The sequence below is a fragment of the Herpailurus yagouaroundi genome, unplaced genomic scaffold (assembly GCF_014898765.1).
Source record: "Herpailurus yagouaroundi ecotype Mexico unplaced genomic scaffold, PumYag 163, whole genome shotgun sequence".
NCBI classification, from domain to species: Eukaryota; Metazoa; Chordata; class Mammalia; order Carnivora; family Felidae; genus Herpailurus; species Herpailurus yagouaroundi.
In genome coordinates, this window is record NW_024412404.1 from 53,892,907 (window position 1) to 53,909,701 (window position 16,795).

Sequence of the window (16,795 nt, forward strand, 5' to 3'; positions counted from 1 at the left end):
ACTGAAATGAGAAAACACGGAAACGTTAAATTTTTATCATAAGCTTGGGAAGGCAAAAAAGAGCAAACTTACAAACAGTAACAATTTCATGAGAAGAAAACGAAAATTTAAAACCTTTAAGAAGCATTCATGGTCACATGGTACTTATTCTACTCAATCGCATGGTGTTTGTACCATTTGTATCTGGCCACTTTCCTTGGACCTTCTAAGATGATGAGTCATTCTCCTGCTCGTTATCTCCTCAGGAACGGACCCATTTAACATCCTTGAGTTCAAATCACTCTTTTAAGAGAATATATGCGCCTCTTTTTAAGTGGGTATTTGGCTAATACAGTGAACATCCCCCACATCTGCAGCTCAGATTCCCTGAAACTGGATAGGAACGATCTCTCCAGAACTATTCAGAACACCTGCGCACAACCGGAAGTGACGACACTTGAACACAAACTGCTGCCCTGCGTCCCTTGAAACCTTCACTCAGGGAAAAAGATATCCTTGCATCCTCAGAATTCTACAGAGAAGGTAGCAAATTAAAATAAGAGAAGACAAAATATTCCACAATAAGCATGTGTCATTGACAAACTATTTTTTAGGGTTTTTTGTGGGGGTTTTTTTGTTTTGGTTTTTAGAGAAAGAGAGCGAGTACAAGCTGGGGAGAGGGGCAGAGGGAGGGAGAGAGGGCGAGAGTGGGGCTTGATCCCACGACCCTGGGATCGTGAACTGAGCCGAAATCAAGAGACTTAACGCTCAACCAACTGTGCCACTCAGGTGCCCCAACAAATTTTTAGTTTTAAAAGGTGGGAGGACTCACTGAAAAGACTAGGAGGAGTAAGACCTTAAAAGGCAAAAATAACTTTTAAAGCATGAGGACCTTCCAGTGTGTCTGGTATGGAAACAAGCATCCCTTAGTTTTACAAGCCCTGAAGGTATTAATGCTATAAAAGCCTCACGTTCATTATGAGGACTGATGCGACTTACCCGTGAGTTTCACAAACCGGGTTAAGTATAACACATTTCAGAAAGATTTTCATCGTAGGTGTCTAAAACTTTAAAAAGTTATTTTTAACTCTTAGAGTGAGAATTAATTTCTGAATTTTCTGGGACTACTCTAATACCATTACCAGAGGGTCATGTGAATAAAGCACAACTTTATATTTGAATCCTACCGTGCCAGAGAAACATATTGGGATTTCATGCCTTTGGATATTTTCCATTTCAGTTTACAACGGTTAAAAAGTCATGATGCCACTGATAATTTGGAAAACCCAAATAAAGACAGTGAGATAGTCTCCTCCATCAGACTGGCAAAAACGGAAAAAGTTTGCTCTCGGGAGTTAGAAAACCCTCACACGCTGCTGGTGGGAGTGTCAACTGGCATCACAAACTACCAAAACTGAAAATGCACGTACCCTGTGGCTCTGCAATTCCACTTTTTCTTTAAAGACTTTATTTGCAAGTAATCTCTACACCCAACGTGGGGCTCGAACGCACAACCCCGAGGTCAAGAGTCGCATGCTCTTCCGACTGAGCCAGCCAGGCGCCCCTGAAATTCCACTTCTAGATTCTGTTACTAGAATCTCTAGTACAAGCCGATCTGTACATACATGTGCGACATTTGTAATAACAATAAATCATGGTGTTTTCACATAACACACTAGACACCAGTTACAGCGAATGCACGTAAGCTCTGTGTCAACATATACCGCAAAAGCCATACTGGCAAATAAAAGGACTCGGTGCACAAAAGAAAAAAAAAAAAAAAAAAAAAAAGGACCTGATGCACATATACCAAAGTATACCTTAAGCGAATAAAATCACTTTGTATACTATGCTATAGTATAAATGTACATTTCACAATACATATGGCATATATAAAACATATAAAAACACATAATAAAAGGACACGTGCACAATTTATCATGGCAGCTGGCTCTTAAAACAAGGAGGGGAAGGGGCCCAGGGCAGAGCGACACGGGGGACCTTCGATTTTACCTGCAGCATTCTTTTTTAGTTAAAAAAAAAACAAAAAACAACATTTAATTCTGTGAGGGCCACATTTGTTACATCAATCTCTGCCCTTTTCTGTGCTTTTAAAATATTTTTCTTAATTAAAAAAAATTAAGACATAAACAGTTCAGCCTTCCCCTTTAATGTCTCAGGAACTGAAACTTGAAAAAAAAAAAAACCAAAACCAAAAAACCTATGTCCATTCATTTGGGGAAAATCCATTCTAGCAAGAGTACACGGAAGAGGCACTGGTGCTAACTCAGCAAGGCTGTTTACTAAATCCTGACTTACACCCTCCCGAAGAGGGATCAGCCCAGACCATTTCCTTGAGGAGAAGGCATATTCGTTCATTAAGGTCTTCTTGAGGAATTTCTCCTCTGTGCGAGGGGAAGTAATGCCATCTAATTGAGTTTCAAGTTACAACTTAACAGATAAACTGCATTCATTCATTCATTCATTCATTCATTTTGGTGTTTACAACTCTAAACACTAGAGTTCTGGATTCTCAAATAAGCTTTGTTAGATCTTTCCCCAAAGGGACGGAACGCTTAGCTAGCCAGCTGTTTCAGGAATGTTCTTCTTGTTTTCTAGAATGAGACTTCTGTTTCTGTGGAACTACCCCGCCACCCTGCCAGTCGGCACACCCACCTCCAACAACTCACAGTTTAGTCTAAATGAGCATAAGCGAAACATAATTTCTGACTAGACTTACATGCCTGAGTTATGATTGCCAAGTGAAATAGATCTGATGCTTTCTTTCAACGTTTTTTTATTTATTTTGGGACAGAGAGAGACAGAGCATGAACAGGGGAGGGGCAGAGAGAGAGGGAGACACAGAATCGGAAACAGGCTCCAGGCTCCGAGCCATCAGCCCAGAGCCTGACGCGGGGCTCGAACTCACGGACCGCGAGATCGTGACCTGGCTGAAGTCGGACGCTTAACCGACTGCGCCACCCAGGCGCCCCCTGATGCTTTCTTTCGAGTTAACTTCATGTTTCTTAATCTGACATTTCTGAAAGGTATAACATGCCCTGTGAAAAACCGTCTTCATCTAAGATTTGGCGCTTGGGCGTGCTGTCCCTGACTTAATACCACTTGGATTCTTCTATATCCCTCTCCAAGCTCCACCTGAAAGAATCAAGGTGAATTTAATTCTTCCCTAAATCAAAAACCAGGGTTGGGGCGCCTGGGTGGCTCAGTCGGTTAAGCAGCCGACTTCGGCTCAGGTCATGATCTCGCGGTCCATGAGTTTGAGCCCCGCATCGGGCTCTGTGCTGACGGCTCAGAGCCTGGAGCCTGTTTTGGATTCTGTGTCTCTCTCTCTCTGACCCTCCCCCGTTCATGCTCTCTGTCTCAAAAATAAATAAACGTTAAAAAAAAATTAAAAACCAGGGTTTTCACTGAAATATGAACATTAAACACGATAGCATTCTGCCTACTGGGATTTGAAAAAGACCACCGACAGACATCACACACAAACCACCCGTGCAGGTACCATTTACTGGTCATGAACCACACATGACAATTTTAGGTGGGCTTATACCCTTTCCCCAGAAGTAAAGCTTTATGCCCATGCTCTCCGCTCATAAGGCCCAGGTAGACAGGCTTTGGTTAATAACAGGTCTCAGTATCACAGTCTTACTCTAACGTGCCAGGAACCGGTTTCTACCATCCGGCCATATGTTTTTAACACGACCCCTACAGGCATCACCAGAGGATTCAGAAGCATCTCCCAAACCCAGCTGTATTCTAGCAGGGGTCTTCGTGTGGCTTTGCTTTCTATTTTCTGCAACCGCATTATGATAGAACTGGCAGCCACAGAATTTACCATCTGCTATGGATACTGAAAGGGGTGTGTGTTGCGGGGGGAGGGGGAATCTACACATGCGGCAAATGCAGCTGACTTACTCCAAACCAGAGCTGAACAAAATATGAAGGACGTACCCCTTTACTTAAGCAGAAATCCAAATATCCACTTATTTTATCATTTTAGGTGAACCCCCAAAAATACCTTGTAACCTTTCTCTCATTCTACCCACAGAGGGAAGTTAGCAAGGATTCTGGGCCTTTTTGGGAGAATGTTGCGTCTTTATGTCCTGCAGAAGCCCCTCACCCACCCTACCCCTTCCTCTACCCTGCCCACACAGCTGCAGCATTTGTAGAAACTGTTTCTTTTTGTGTGAGAATTGCTCATGGAGACTTTGCAATAGCAACAGATGTTCCTGGGCCCACGTCACTTCATTATGATGCCCAACGACTCTCTGTATAGCCGGCGGCTGGGGTAGAACCCAGCAGCCCGAGGGCTGACTGTGTTAAGCTAGCTGGATGACATGAGGTCGATTCTAGAGTCTCTATATTGGCTCTTTATGAAGTGGTGAATTAGCCAGAGGTTGGCCTTGCTGGTTTTGAATATTAGAGGCCCCGGCCTCAGTGTGCGAAGGCCTGGCTCTGTTCCACGAACGTTCCTTGAGCCTCGTCCAGGCAGATACCTGGCTTCTGAAACGAAACCAGCATTTCAAAGCACTTGGCAGGATGATGCGCAGAAGTAAGTCTCTCCAGGGTGAACTGGCAATCCCTCCCTCCCCCCACCAAAACGGGCACCTCCCTTCCTTCTCCCTCACACATCAACTGTTTATACAACAGTATCTGCTTCACGGGGCTCAGCAGAAATACAGAGAACTGTGGTAGACACTAAGCTTTCTTTACATGTCGCTGTGTGTATATTTGAGGCCAGAAAAGTCCCAATATTCTGAATTGTGTCTAACTTCCACTCACATAAACATTCATGTTTATCTCCACGGTACACAAATGCAGTGCAGGGTTGCGAGCCTAGACAGAAAGGCACGTCTGGGACCCAAGAAGGGTGCACACACACTGCACGCACACAACATCAACAAAGTAGACAATCCACTTAAGACAACTACCTTAGTTGACTGAATGAGACTTCTAAGCAGGTGTCTCCTGTAATCACCGAATGCCTCCATTTCCTTCCTCCAAGCACTGAACAAATTACTCCTACAGCACCCACACGTGCCAGGCACTGTGTTAAGCACGGGGGGGGGGGGGATACGGGGGGCGGGGGGCACGTAACAGACAGCACGCTCTCACAAAACCTGCAACCTACCCAGAAAGAAGCAATTCATAAAAACACTTGCTAGAATGAGACAAACGCTGTACAAGGGGAACACATGGCAGAGGCTATAACACCAGATCTGAGAAGGAGGCAGCCCTCCACCGTTTTTACTTATTTTTCTTGAAGTTCACTCCTTTTACGCCCAGTTACAACACTTAAAAGTTGAAGCACGCACGGCAGCAGAACGGTGCCTATTTACCTGTTTTGGGATCTCCGGTGATGAACTTGGATAATGGTGCGGAGAGTCTTCCACCTGGAGAAGCTGGGCTAGAACGTGCCTGGGCTTCTCCTTAAAGAACACAGTAACTGAACTCATTCCCCCTCACATAGGATTCCCCTCACCCTCCTTCTCTTTTGGTGGCGTTCTTTCTTCCAATTCAAAGTTCTTTCCCTCCAATTTTCACAGGCAGTAAAGCAGTAGCTGCCCCCTGAAGCTGTCTTACAGCATTCTCCAAATTCTAGGTATTGTGTGTTCGATGGAAACACATGTCCTCAGAACAGAGATCCTTGCTCTTTGTTTCTGGATAGATTGCTGTTAATAAGAGACTCATTTTCACTTTCAAACTGCTAAGTAATTACTTTTTCTCTGGCACAACCACTTGCCACTCTGTTCTAAAGAAACTGCATGTATGTGGATGTATTATGCATGAACAGTTAGCATAATGGATGCGTATCTCGCTCTTTAAAGTGGCTTCTTTACCGATTTTTTTTTAATAAAATACTTTGGGACCTTCACCTCTGAAATTTACACAAGAGAAAGAAATGCTAACAATAGAAAACGGGAGCCAAGATGCAAACAGTATCATATATCTGGCTTCTTGAAACGTAAGTCTTGGAAAGTGTCTGTCTCATTCCCTTTCATTCATTGTTCCTGGCAAGCTGACAGAGCCGCCCGATGCACTGTGACAGTAGCTCATCCAAACGGCTCCTAATCAGCCACTTAAACATTTATTCATTTCAAAACTCAATCTCAAGACAATATTAAATATAAATACTTACTGTTTAAAGGCAGACATTCTTCTATTATACAGATTTCCTTCTTTTTGCACACACACACACCCACCACCCTGAGAAATGTGAAAGCTATTCCATTAAAAGCTCAGTGAGGCTTCGCCCCCCCCCCCATATAGGAAAAAACCCCAAACAATTATGACAAAGATCCTGAATGAGTCATAAGGAGAATGCCCTTCGACTGTGGAAGCATTAGAGGCATGACTAATGTGGTGCCTGCTTCCCGAGCAAACGACCACATTTTATTTGACTGATCCCACAATACATCATCTTCTTTTTGTCCATACCTCAAAAAAACAGATTTGGAAGGGTCGTGGGCTTCCACGTGACAGGCTTTCTTGCTCTTTAACATATCGTTGACAATGTCGTTTAGCAAGTAGGCCAAAAAATTAGAGAAAGTAGCATCCTTTCCATAAAGGCACGTTTGGGACCCTTTTTACACTTTAACCCAACCCCATACAGATTACTTGTATGCTCTAGAATATTTTGATAATAGTTTTGATTGAGAAAATGCGATCAGGGGCGCCTGGATGGCGCAGTCGGTTAAGCGTCCGACTTCAGCCAGGTCACGATCTCGCGGTCCGTGAGTTCGAGCCCCGCGTCGGGCTCTGGGCTGATGGCTCAGAGCCTGGAGCCTGTTTCCGATTCTGTGTCTCCCTCTCTCTCTGCCCCTCCCCCGTTCATGCTCTGTCTCTCTCTGTCCCAAAAATAAATAAACGTTGAAAAAAAAATTTTTTTTTAAAAGAGAAAATGCGATCAGTACATAAGAAATACACACAGATATTTTGTTATAAAGAAGTAAACAATTCTGCTTGGGAGAAAGTTGGAGAAGACTTTGAAAAAAATAAGGGACACGTGAGCCAAGCGTTAAGAGCTAGTAAGAGTTTGTCACACGGATGAGGGGAGGATCCTTACATTTTCGTCCTTTTCCCATCTCACCCCCAGGCCCCAGGCATTCACAGCACAATTTATCCGAGTTATTTGTCTACTTCCTGTGTCCCTCATTTGAGTTGTTTCACTCGAGAGTGGGACCTTCGTGTATTTTTCTTTATATACTCCAGGACTCAGAAGGCATTCAACAAAAAGTCTTCCCTCTCAAACAGATTTTGATTCCATCCTCACAGACAATGAGAAAAACCACAAAACGAGCAACACTCCATTTTTCTTAAATAAGGACACCTGCGAAGGAAAAGATCATCGAAAGACTGGCCCACCCCTCCAGGTCTCTCCTCTTACCCTTGGCACACCTGTGCCAGAATCTACATGCACACACACTCACACACGTGAGTCTTCTGACATTACAATTCACTCGCTATTTAACTTTCAGTTTTTAAAAACTGAAACTGTACTTAAAAATACAGACCTATCGATGGTCGAGATAAACGATCCAGAAAAGTATGGAGTCTGATAACTGCCTGTGGAAAATTCATGAGCTAACAACAAAGAACTACAAATAAAACCAAGACCTTGGTGGAGAAAGTCAATCAGCTCCCGTAAGCTTACCTGCGTCCAAAAGAACATCTGTGGTCAGAAGACCTACATAGGAATCTAGACTCTGTCAAGCTCTCGGGGTCTGTTCTCTGCACTGGAGCTGACACAGAGCTGTCTGGAGTATTGGACGAGGAAGACAAGTGAGTGTGCATGGCCCATAGTAGCTTCTCAACAAACACAGCCGCTTAAGCAACTGCCGGCTCTGCAGAGACATGACGTCTCTTGGAGGAGACTCCAAACAGAGCATAAAAATATCTTACCCCAAAAAAATCACACCCATTGTCTCTTCTCATTGATAAGGTTCGTGACCTAGCAACAAAGACAGACTGGATGTGGACACCAAGAAGGGAGAAACAACTTGCAATGTGTTTCTTTTGGTCCCTTCCACTTGTGCAAAATTCCCCCGGGTCAAATTAAATATGGCAAAAGGAGTTTTACTTTAATTTCCTCTCCTTGACTAATTTTAAACTCTGCTCTGGGTCTGCTAGGTAAGGATGGCCATGTGTATTTGCAGATAGGGATGGGACAAAGCTCACTGAGGCAGGCACAAGAAAGTGCTTTGCCAGAGGAAATGGTGTTCTCCATTTACCACCACCAGAACTAACGCTGCTTTTACTCATTCTGTGCTGCATAAAAGGCTTTTATTATATGCTTCCCTCCTTTGTAATACAGCCCCCCTTTTTTGGAAAAAAAAAATTTCAATAATAAACCTGTTAGCCTTTTACCAGAAGATGAACAGAACGCGATGAACTTAAAACCACTCTGTTGTTTTACCCACAACCACAGCGTTCCATACTGCTTCCATTTTTTTCTTCCTGTTTCTGTAGTTATTTTTAAAGTATTAGAACAGAAGAAGTATTTAGTTATTTTTAAAGTATTAGAACAGAAGAAGGTCAGTAATGCATACAGATGTTACAAAAGTATCGGGCCACACTCTGCGTAGAGAAACATGGAAATAGTTAATGGGTGGGGGCGTCTGGGTGGCTCGGTCAGTTAAGCGTCTGACTCCGGCTCAGATCATGATCTCACAGTTCGTGAGTTCGAGCCCCACATCAGGCTCTGTGCTGACAGCTCAGAGCCTGGAGCCTGCTTCGGATTCTGTGTCTCCCTCTCTCTCTGCCCCTCCCCCACTCACACACTGCCTCCCTCTCTCTCTCTCTCTCTCTCTGTCTCTCCCTCTCTCAAAAATAAACATTGAAAAAAATTGTTTAACAAAAACAAAGAAATAGTTAAAGGGCAAAAGTAATTTATAATCCTTCTTTTACCAAATGAATATTACCTATAATTCCACTTGGGCAACAGATGGTTCACTTGAAGCCTCACCACAGAAGGTGGCTCTCCGTGAAATAACCATCACCTCCACCACCAACAGATGTTTATAGAACATCTACTATTTTGGGGGCAATGCTAGGTCTACATGTAAGCAACAATTAAAGGAGAAGAAAAAAAACTTATTCTTCTGCCTCTTATGTTATTCATTTTCTTCTATATTCTTCCTTCTCTGTCCCATGAAGACACTCGTTTGCTTTCTCTCCTCAGAACTTCTAGGTTAAGTCAAAGAGTTCTCCTGAATGAACCCTTCCAATGTGTCTTCTTCTTCCCCTCCTGGGCCAGGAATGCCAACAGAAGAGGCTCAACTGATAAAACAAGCTCGACTGATAACTTCTTGGCTCTTTCTCCCGCAGATGGAAGATGGTTGGGTCTCTTGGGGAAAGATGCTCAAGCCACGTGGCCTAAGCAGCAGCCACTGGCTCCACCCCCAAATCACGGGGCTTCAGGGAACCAGGATCTAAGCACAAGCTCCCCACCTGTCGGCATCCTCAGGACATCTGCAAGTTTTGGTGGTTACCGTGTTGGAATTAGGAATCTTGTCGAACTGTTTTTCTGGAACTTTCTTACCACATGAGAGATTCATGCACCAACCACTTTCTGTCACAGAGATTTTCATCACCCCCCATCTACCATTCCCTAAATCACCAGACGGAAGGAAGAGAAGAAACTCAAGATGTCACAGAACATCAAGGATTTATTTACAAATGAGCAAAGGAGCCTTAAAAGTAGGTGAAAAATAATGATCTAAAAATCCGCTTTTATATGAACTAGAGTTCATACTATTAATACCACCAATCATACAGGTAGCAAATTAATATGAGTGAAAATTTTAAATACGATTAAGAACCCAATAAATACCCTCAAATAGGCCACAAGTTTACAAACATTTGCCAATTTTCATTACTTATCTTATTCTCAAATGTTAAACACAAGGTCTCATGATTTACAGCCATGATGACCATCTTCAATAACCACAAACAACATGTTTTATGAATTTTCCACCACAGACCTGTTTTGAAATATTCGTTCTGTCAAACAAAGTAATTTCTAAGCATAAATTTTGTTTCTATCTAAAAACAACAGGGGTGCCTGGGTGGCTCAGTTGGTTAAGCGTCTGACTTTGGCTCAGATCATGATCTTGCAGTTCATGAGTTCGAGACCTGCGTTGGGCTCTGTGCTGACAGCTCAGAGCCTGGAGTCTGCTTCAGATTCTGTGTTTCCCTCTTTCTCTGCCCCTCCCCTGCTTGTGCCCAGTCTCTCTCTCTCTCCCAAAAATAAACACTTAAAAATTTTTTAATAAAAAATAAAAATAATAATGGACAGTTCTGCCCTCTCCTACTTTTCATTTTAATTCAGCACTCTCCTTTTTTTTTTTTTTAATTCAGACCTCTCTTTTGTCCCCTCCTTAAATTTACAGGGTGAGAGAAAAAGATATATAAATAAATATTCACAAATCTTAAATGGACCTGTGCGGAGACATATAGGTAAGTAGTTTATAAAGGTAAGTAGAATTCAATTATTTAAGTTTCAAAATAAAACTGCCAGAGCCCCTGAAAATATTCACAGGCACCACCATCTTCTTAGCGAGTGATTTTCAACTTCCGGTATATTATTCACATTCTGAGAGGAAACAAGCATCAAAAAGGTTTATGAAAAGATGGGCTAAACGACCAACAACTAATGCCAAAGAGTTCCCTCCAGAATCTACCGCGTTTGAGCCCCAAAGATAAATGCCTCCCTTTTCAATTCCATCACTAGATCCCAAATCTGGTTGTTAGGAAAAAGTACAGTTCTCAGGGGCCCGGGATGCTTGGCCTGGTGCCTTGCGGCACATTTAGCCGTGTACTTAATCACCCAGAGCAGCGCCCACTGTGGCATGCTGCTAGTCTTTACCATCTGGAGCCTGGAGTTGATATTAGCTTGAACCACACATGCAGGAGAAAAGAAAAAAGGAAAAAAAAAAAAAAAAAAACAAAAACCTCTCATTCGCATTTAACTGAAATTGGTGGCAGAACAATGCGCCATGCCGTCTAGGCTTTTACACATGGAAGAAAGGAAAGAAAGGGTAGAGTACAAACCTTCTCCTTTGTTTTCTGGTTCTCGGCTCGGAGGTCTTCATATTCACCTATGGCTAAAAGGAGAAAAAAGGAAAGCAGCATTATAACACTATCAGAAGTTTACTGTAGGAAAACCCTGGATCCAATTAACCTCTGTGGTCTGTGTACTAGGTTGGGGGCGGGGCAGAGAAGAGGCCGCAGAAGAGTCTCTGAAGACCATCGGGGAGGGGAAGGGGGAAAAAAAAGTTAGAGAGAGGGAGGGAGGCAAACCATAAGAGACTCTTAAAAACTGAGAACAAACTGAGGGTTGGTGGGGGGTGGGAGGGAGGGGAAAGTGGGTGACGGGCATTGAGGAGGGCACCTGTTGGCATGAGCACTGGGTGTCGTATGGAAACCAATCTGACAATCAATTTCATATTTAAAAAAAAGAGAGAGAGAGAGAGAGAGAGAGAGAGAGAGAGAGAGACCACAGCAGGTGTGAGCCCACCAGGCCAACTTTCGGCTCTCCCCAGGTCACAGAAAGACCTAGGAGCCATAAGTGACCTAGGACAAATCACTTCTCTTTGATGCTCAGCATTTGGGCCTGTGAGAGGAGACAGGTGGGTCCTCCGTGAAGTTCCTTCCAGCACTGTTAGTCTGTGGGGCTGTGATCAGAGGTTTCTTTTTAAAATCAGCCTCCAGAAAATAAAGTAGGCTTACACATTCGGTTCAGTGTCACACATCTGCTTTATTCACAAAGCACAAGATTTATGCCATGAGCATAAAACTAAGAACAACTATTTTCAGGCACTGCAAAGGTCATTGATTAGCAAGACATGACCAGATATCAGCCAGATTCATTTCACTACGTTGGAAAAATATGTGAACGGTTGGGAAATATTTCCAACTATGTGAGAAAACAGCAGCCTATTATTGAAAATCCTCTACTGCCAGGAAAATAAAGTAGCCTGAACCTCCACATCCACCTTCTGGCCAAAGCACCATTCTTAGATATCCTCACGGTTGAGAATACAAGGTTCACAGCTCATGATGGGAGGAAAGAGCATGACCCACGATTAAGGATGGAATGAAATGTACAAGGTGGGCCTAACAGAGCCGGTACCTGTTCCCAGACCAGCGCCCTGACTGGCGCCACAGAGCCAGGGCATGCCCAGATTGCATTTTTGTACTTTTACTTTAAAAACATTTTCATCGGGATGTGTCTACAAAAAGGTCAGTTGTTTGTTTGTTTTTTAAAGGACAGAGTTTCCTATTTCCATGAATAACCCAAAGATAGAAAAAAATAATCAGACATCAGTGGCTTCAAGAACATCCCAGATAATTTGGTCATTAAATCCAGGAGTGTAGGATTCTAACCACTGGAGCAGAGAACACCTCAAAAAACATACAATTCACATGGTGAAGTATATCCTCCATCAGTGATCCAAAGGGTTTAGAATAGCTAAGGAATCACAGGACCACAACCTTAACACCCAACCAAATGAACAAATATTTATGGGATTATACCACCAATGCCCAGAAGTTTTAGCGGCACTCTGTGACGCTCTAAATAAGAATTAACGGACAATTTTATTGAAGCCGAGAACAATCCTTGAGAATTAGCCCATAAAATAGCTGAATAGATACATGTAAAGATAACAGTCCTTTTTATAAAGAATTACATTTTCAACAGAAAAGACTGGAGTGACCACAGAATGAAGTCCTATGCACACCAGCTCCTCCTCAGCCTCCACCACACAAAACCCAACCAACGGGTATAAACTAAATTTGTCCTCAGTTATGAAAAATCAACAAAATGACCCCCTCCTTTTTTAACAGAAAGCAACAAAACTAAGAGAGTCTAAAAAGATGCACTTATGCATTGGGTAGTCTATGGTTGTGGTCCCAAATCTTATTACTGTATCTAATATTCTTTCAAAAACTAAATATATTTTACTGAGAGATTTTCGTTTACTTGACATTAAAAAGTATGTGCAGATGAAGTAGAAAAATCAAAACTGATTTACCACTCTTTTCTTGATGACCTACTTTATAGATGTACAAACAAACAATAAAAGGCTTATAAAACCATGATCTCATATTGACATTAAGAATTTTTTTTCTATTTCAAACATTAGATAACAGCTTTGAAGCTTTTAAAAAATACCGATACTACTCTTCCATTTTCTGACCAATAGAATCCAGATGAAACACCGCTGACTCCCAACTACCCTTCATCTATCATGACTTAATGGAAACCACAGAAAATATGCTTTCTTGTGACCATGTGCAACTTACAAAAATAAAGCCAGGTAAAGGGAATGCAGAGGAAAAGTATAGGAAGAATTCAACCACTTGGCAATGGGAAGGGGGCTCCTGGGGGATAGGGGATTAACGGAGAGAAAAACATTTACTTATATTTTTATTTCTTTGAAGATAAAAAACCAAGCTCACTGCCCTAAATAAGACTTACATACATACACACAAACCCCATAGCGAATACACATGTAACCAACCCTAACCTCAGCGAAACTGGCAAAAATTGAAGTGACCTATATTATTCAGCTACTTCTTCTCTGGCAATGCTAAAGGGTCACAGAGAAAGCCTTCTCTTTGTTTCAGAACTGGCTCACTGGGAATTTTTGAAGTGAGTCACACAGCTCAAGTGATTTGATGATACAGATCCTCCAAAGCTTGAAGTAACCCGGTACAAAAGTAGATATTAACTTGACCGATGCTCTGCCATCGGAAAGACATCCACAGCTTAGGAAGACTTCATCTCTTGGGTTTACAGGTACAGTTTATTTCACTGTACTATTAGGTCATATAACAGTAATTAAAAAGTGCAGCCAAGGGACACTGGTCTATTTGGTGACTCTCTCTGAATCTCAGATTCCTCATCTGAAGAATAAGAATAATTATCATACATCTTTCTTATAGTGTTGTGATTAGGAGTTAAGGTAAGAGGTAAGAGTACCTTAGGTATATTACGTGTTCATTACATGTTAGCCAGGGTTATTCTTAGGGATACAGCAAAGTATATCAAATCCTGCAACCCCCACCCTCCACCAAATAAAAGGAGGAGAAAGGGAAATAACAATCAATGGTACTGTGTTGTAGTTATAAAAAAAAAAAAAAGGGGGAAGTTGGCAAAGTGGCGGAAGCACGTCTGGGAGCTGCACTTTTCAATCCTGGCTGCACATTAGGATCACCTGTGGAGCTTTTAAATCATACAGATGCCTAGCCCCCTCTCTGCCCACCCCAACCCAAGATTCTAATTTAACTAGTTTAGGGTGGACCTTGGGCACCATATCTGTTTTAGAAAGTGAGCACCCCAGGTGATTCTAATGTGCAGCCAGGGAGGGGAATCGTTACATAAGAGTACAGAATGGAAGAAAAAGGGGGATGTGGAGGAAACAAGGAGAATCTCAGGCAGAGCACGTGTTTCAAGAATCATGCTGGTTTTCTATTTCCCAACTCCCTAATACCAAGAAAGGGAGTTTTCTCTCCAAGCTGCAAATCATGATACAGCCAGCCCAGAAAGCTGATAAAAAGACTTAGCTGTTTCAGAGGCATGACACTTAAAGTTCGTAACTACAGGCCAATAACACCTCTGGCTAGGATGGATAACAATCATGGTTTGCCTGGGACTTTCCCACTTTAGACTGAAGAGCCCTGTGTCCCTGGAAACCTCTCAGTTCCAGGCAGATTAATCACCCCATCTCAGGTATAAGCACCAGAACAGTCCTTCCAACCAATACCTTCTAGGCCTGTAGTGTCAAATACGGAGTCACTAGCTACATGTGGCTGCTTACATGTAAATTAATTAAAATTAAATAAAACTTAAAATTCAGTCCTTCAGTTACACTAGCGGTATTTCAAGTGCTCAACAGTTACACGTGGCCAGTGGCTATCACACTGGACAGGAGGCACAGAACATTTCCATCCCAGCAGGAAGTTCTACTAGACAGTATTATTCTGGCCATCTCTGTCCAGATACCCTATAAGCACCTCACACTCTGTATGTTAGAAAGTGAACTCATCAAACTCCCTTTTCACCAAAACTTCCTCCTTCCTGTATGCATGATGTCCTAGATGGGATCATGTACCTGGTCTTCAAGCTAGTACCTCAGAATCATCCTTGATTCCTCTCATTCTTCCACCTTCCAACAGATCATCAAAATGCTCCCATCGCCTAAAAAGTCTCTCCAATCTGTCCTTCCTCTAAAGTATCTCTCCCCTGATTCTAGTCCTCAATAATGGTAAAACCCTCTAGCTTTCCTCTATCCCAAGTTCATTCTTCACAAAGTAGATAGTTAGCATAGTAACAAAGCAACCTGGTTTACATCATTCTTGGGTTTAAAAGCACCCAATGACATTAGCTTTACAACCTGGGACACCAATTCCCACTCGTGCCATTCAGTCTTAGAGACCACCACTCAATCCATCACACCCCAAGTCCCAATGCCTCCCTGACCCCTCTAAGACCTTTCATACCCAGGTGCCTTTATAAACAGGTTTCCTTTGCCTGCAAGGTCTTCTCCTTATCTTCCCTACGTGCTCCTTGACAACGCAATTCAACTGTCATTTCCTGTAAGAAACTCTCCCTACATACCTAAGACGAAAATCAACATGTGTATTTATAATATACTACCAGAATACACTGTTCATGTATCTCTACTAGAGCATCTATGTATAACGTTATAAATTATCTGAACATAAGCCTGTTTTCTTGTCTTCTCTCCCATTCGATTCATTGCTATAGACCTCACACCCAACAGAATATGAAGCAGAGTTGGTACCTATGTTGACTGAAAGGCTGGTTCATAAAAGTCTGGGATGTGGAGCAATTAAGTCAAATACCAACGTCCCCATCTTTTTTAAATGTTTACTTATTTATTTGAGAGAGAGAGAGAGAGAGAGAGAGAGAGAGAGAGAGAGCACGCACGTGAGCGGGGAAAGGGCAGAGAGAGACAGAGGGAGTCAGCAGATCCAAAGCGGGCTCTGTGCTGACAGCAGAGAGCCCAATGCGGGCCTCAAAGTCACGAACTGCAAGATCGTGACCCAAGCCAAAGTCAGACACTTAACCAACTGAGGATCCAGGTTCCCCTAACATCCCCATTTTAAAAATGAAGATACACCAGGCACCTGGGTGGCTCAGCTGGTTAAATATTTGACAATTGATTTAGGCTCAGGTCATGATCTCACTGTTCATGAGTTCCAGCATGGAGCTTGCTTGGGATCCTCTCTCTCTCTAATAAATAAACTTAAAAAAGAAAATAAAAATGAAGATACAAATGCACAGAGAAGTCAAATCCTGCAGTAAGAAATATAGGAGGCAGGACCAGTCTACTGATTTCCAAAGTTGTTCATGTAAAAATCATTACTGAGCGTTACTGCGTGCGATGTGTTAAAACACCAGACCAGAAATAATCCTCTAGGGTGAGGACTGTGTCTTATGCATACAGATGCCCACATCCAGCACAATGCCTGACATACAGCAGGCACTTGATAAATGTGTGTTAAATTAAGGAAGAAGGAAGAATGGATCTAGTTCTTCACATGAACAACTTGTGAAAAAGCACATACTACCCCCCCCCATATTAAAAGGGTCTCTTACATCACATGTTACAACAAGATACTTAATAAAAGTGAAGCTTTAAATAGCCATCAAATATACCCAGAAAAACACTGCCTCATAAGATCTTTTAATGGAGATTCTCATCCATTAAGTCTGCATCTCTGAGACTCATGGAGCCTTGAAACACCTCTTACTAATGGGGAA

At 42.5% G+C, this 16,795-nt stretch overlaps 1 protein-coding gene across 3 annotated transcripts in view; it reads right to left on the reverse strand.

Moving 5' to 3' along the window:
* The window catches only part of SHTN1 (shootin 1), a 101,978-nt gene that overhangs the window by 75,945 nt on the left and 9,238 nt on the right, over window positions 1–16,795 (reverse strand). For all 3 annotated transcript variants that reach the window (XM_040486574.1, XM_040486575.1, XM_040486576.1), the window contains exon 2: window positions 11,053–11,105. In XM_040486574.1, coding sequence (XP_040342508.1) covers window positions 11,053–11,105 — 53 coding nt within the window. The remainder of the gene's footprint in view (window positions 1–11,052; window positions 11,106–16,795) is intronic.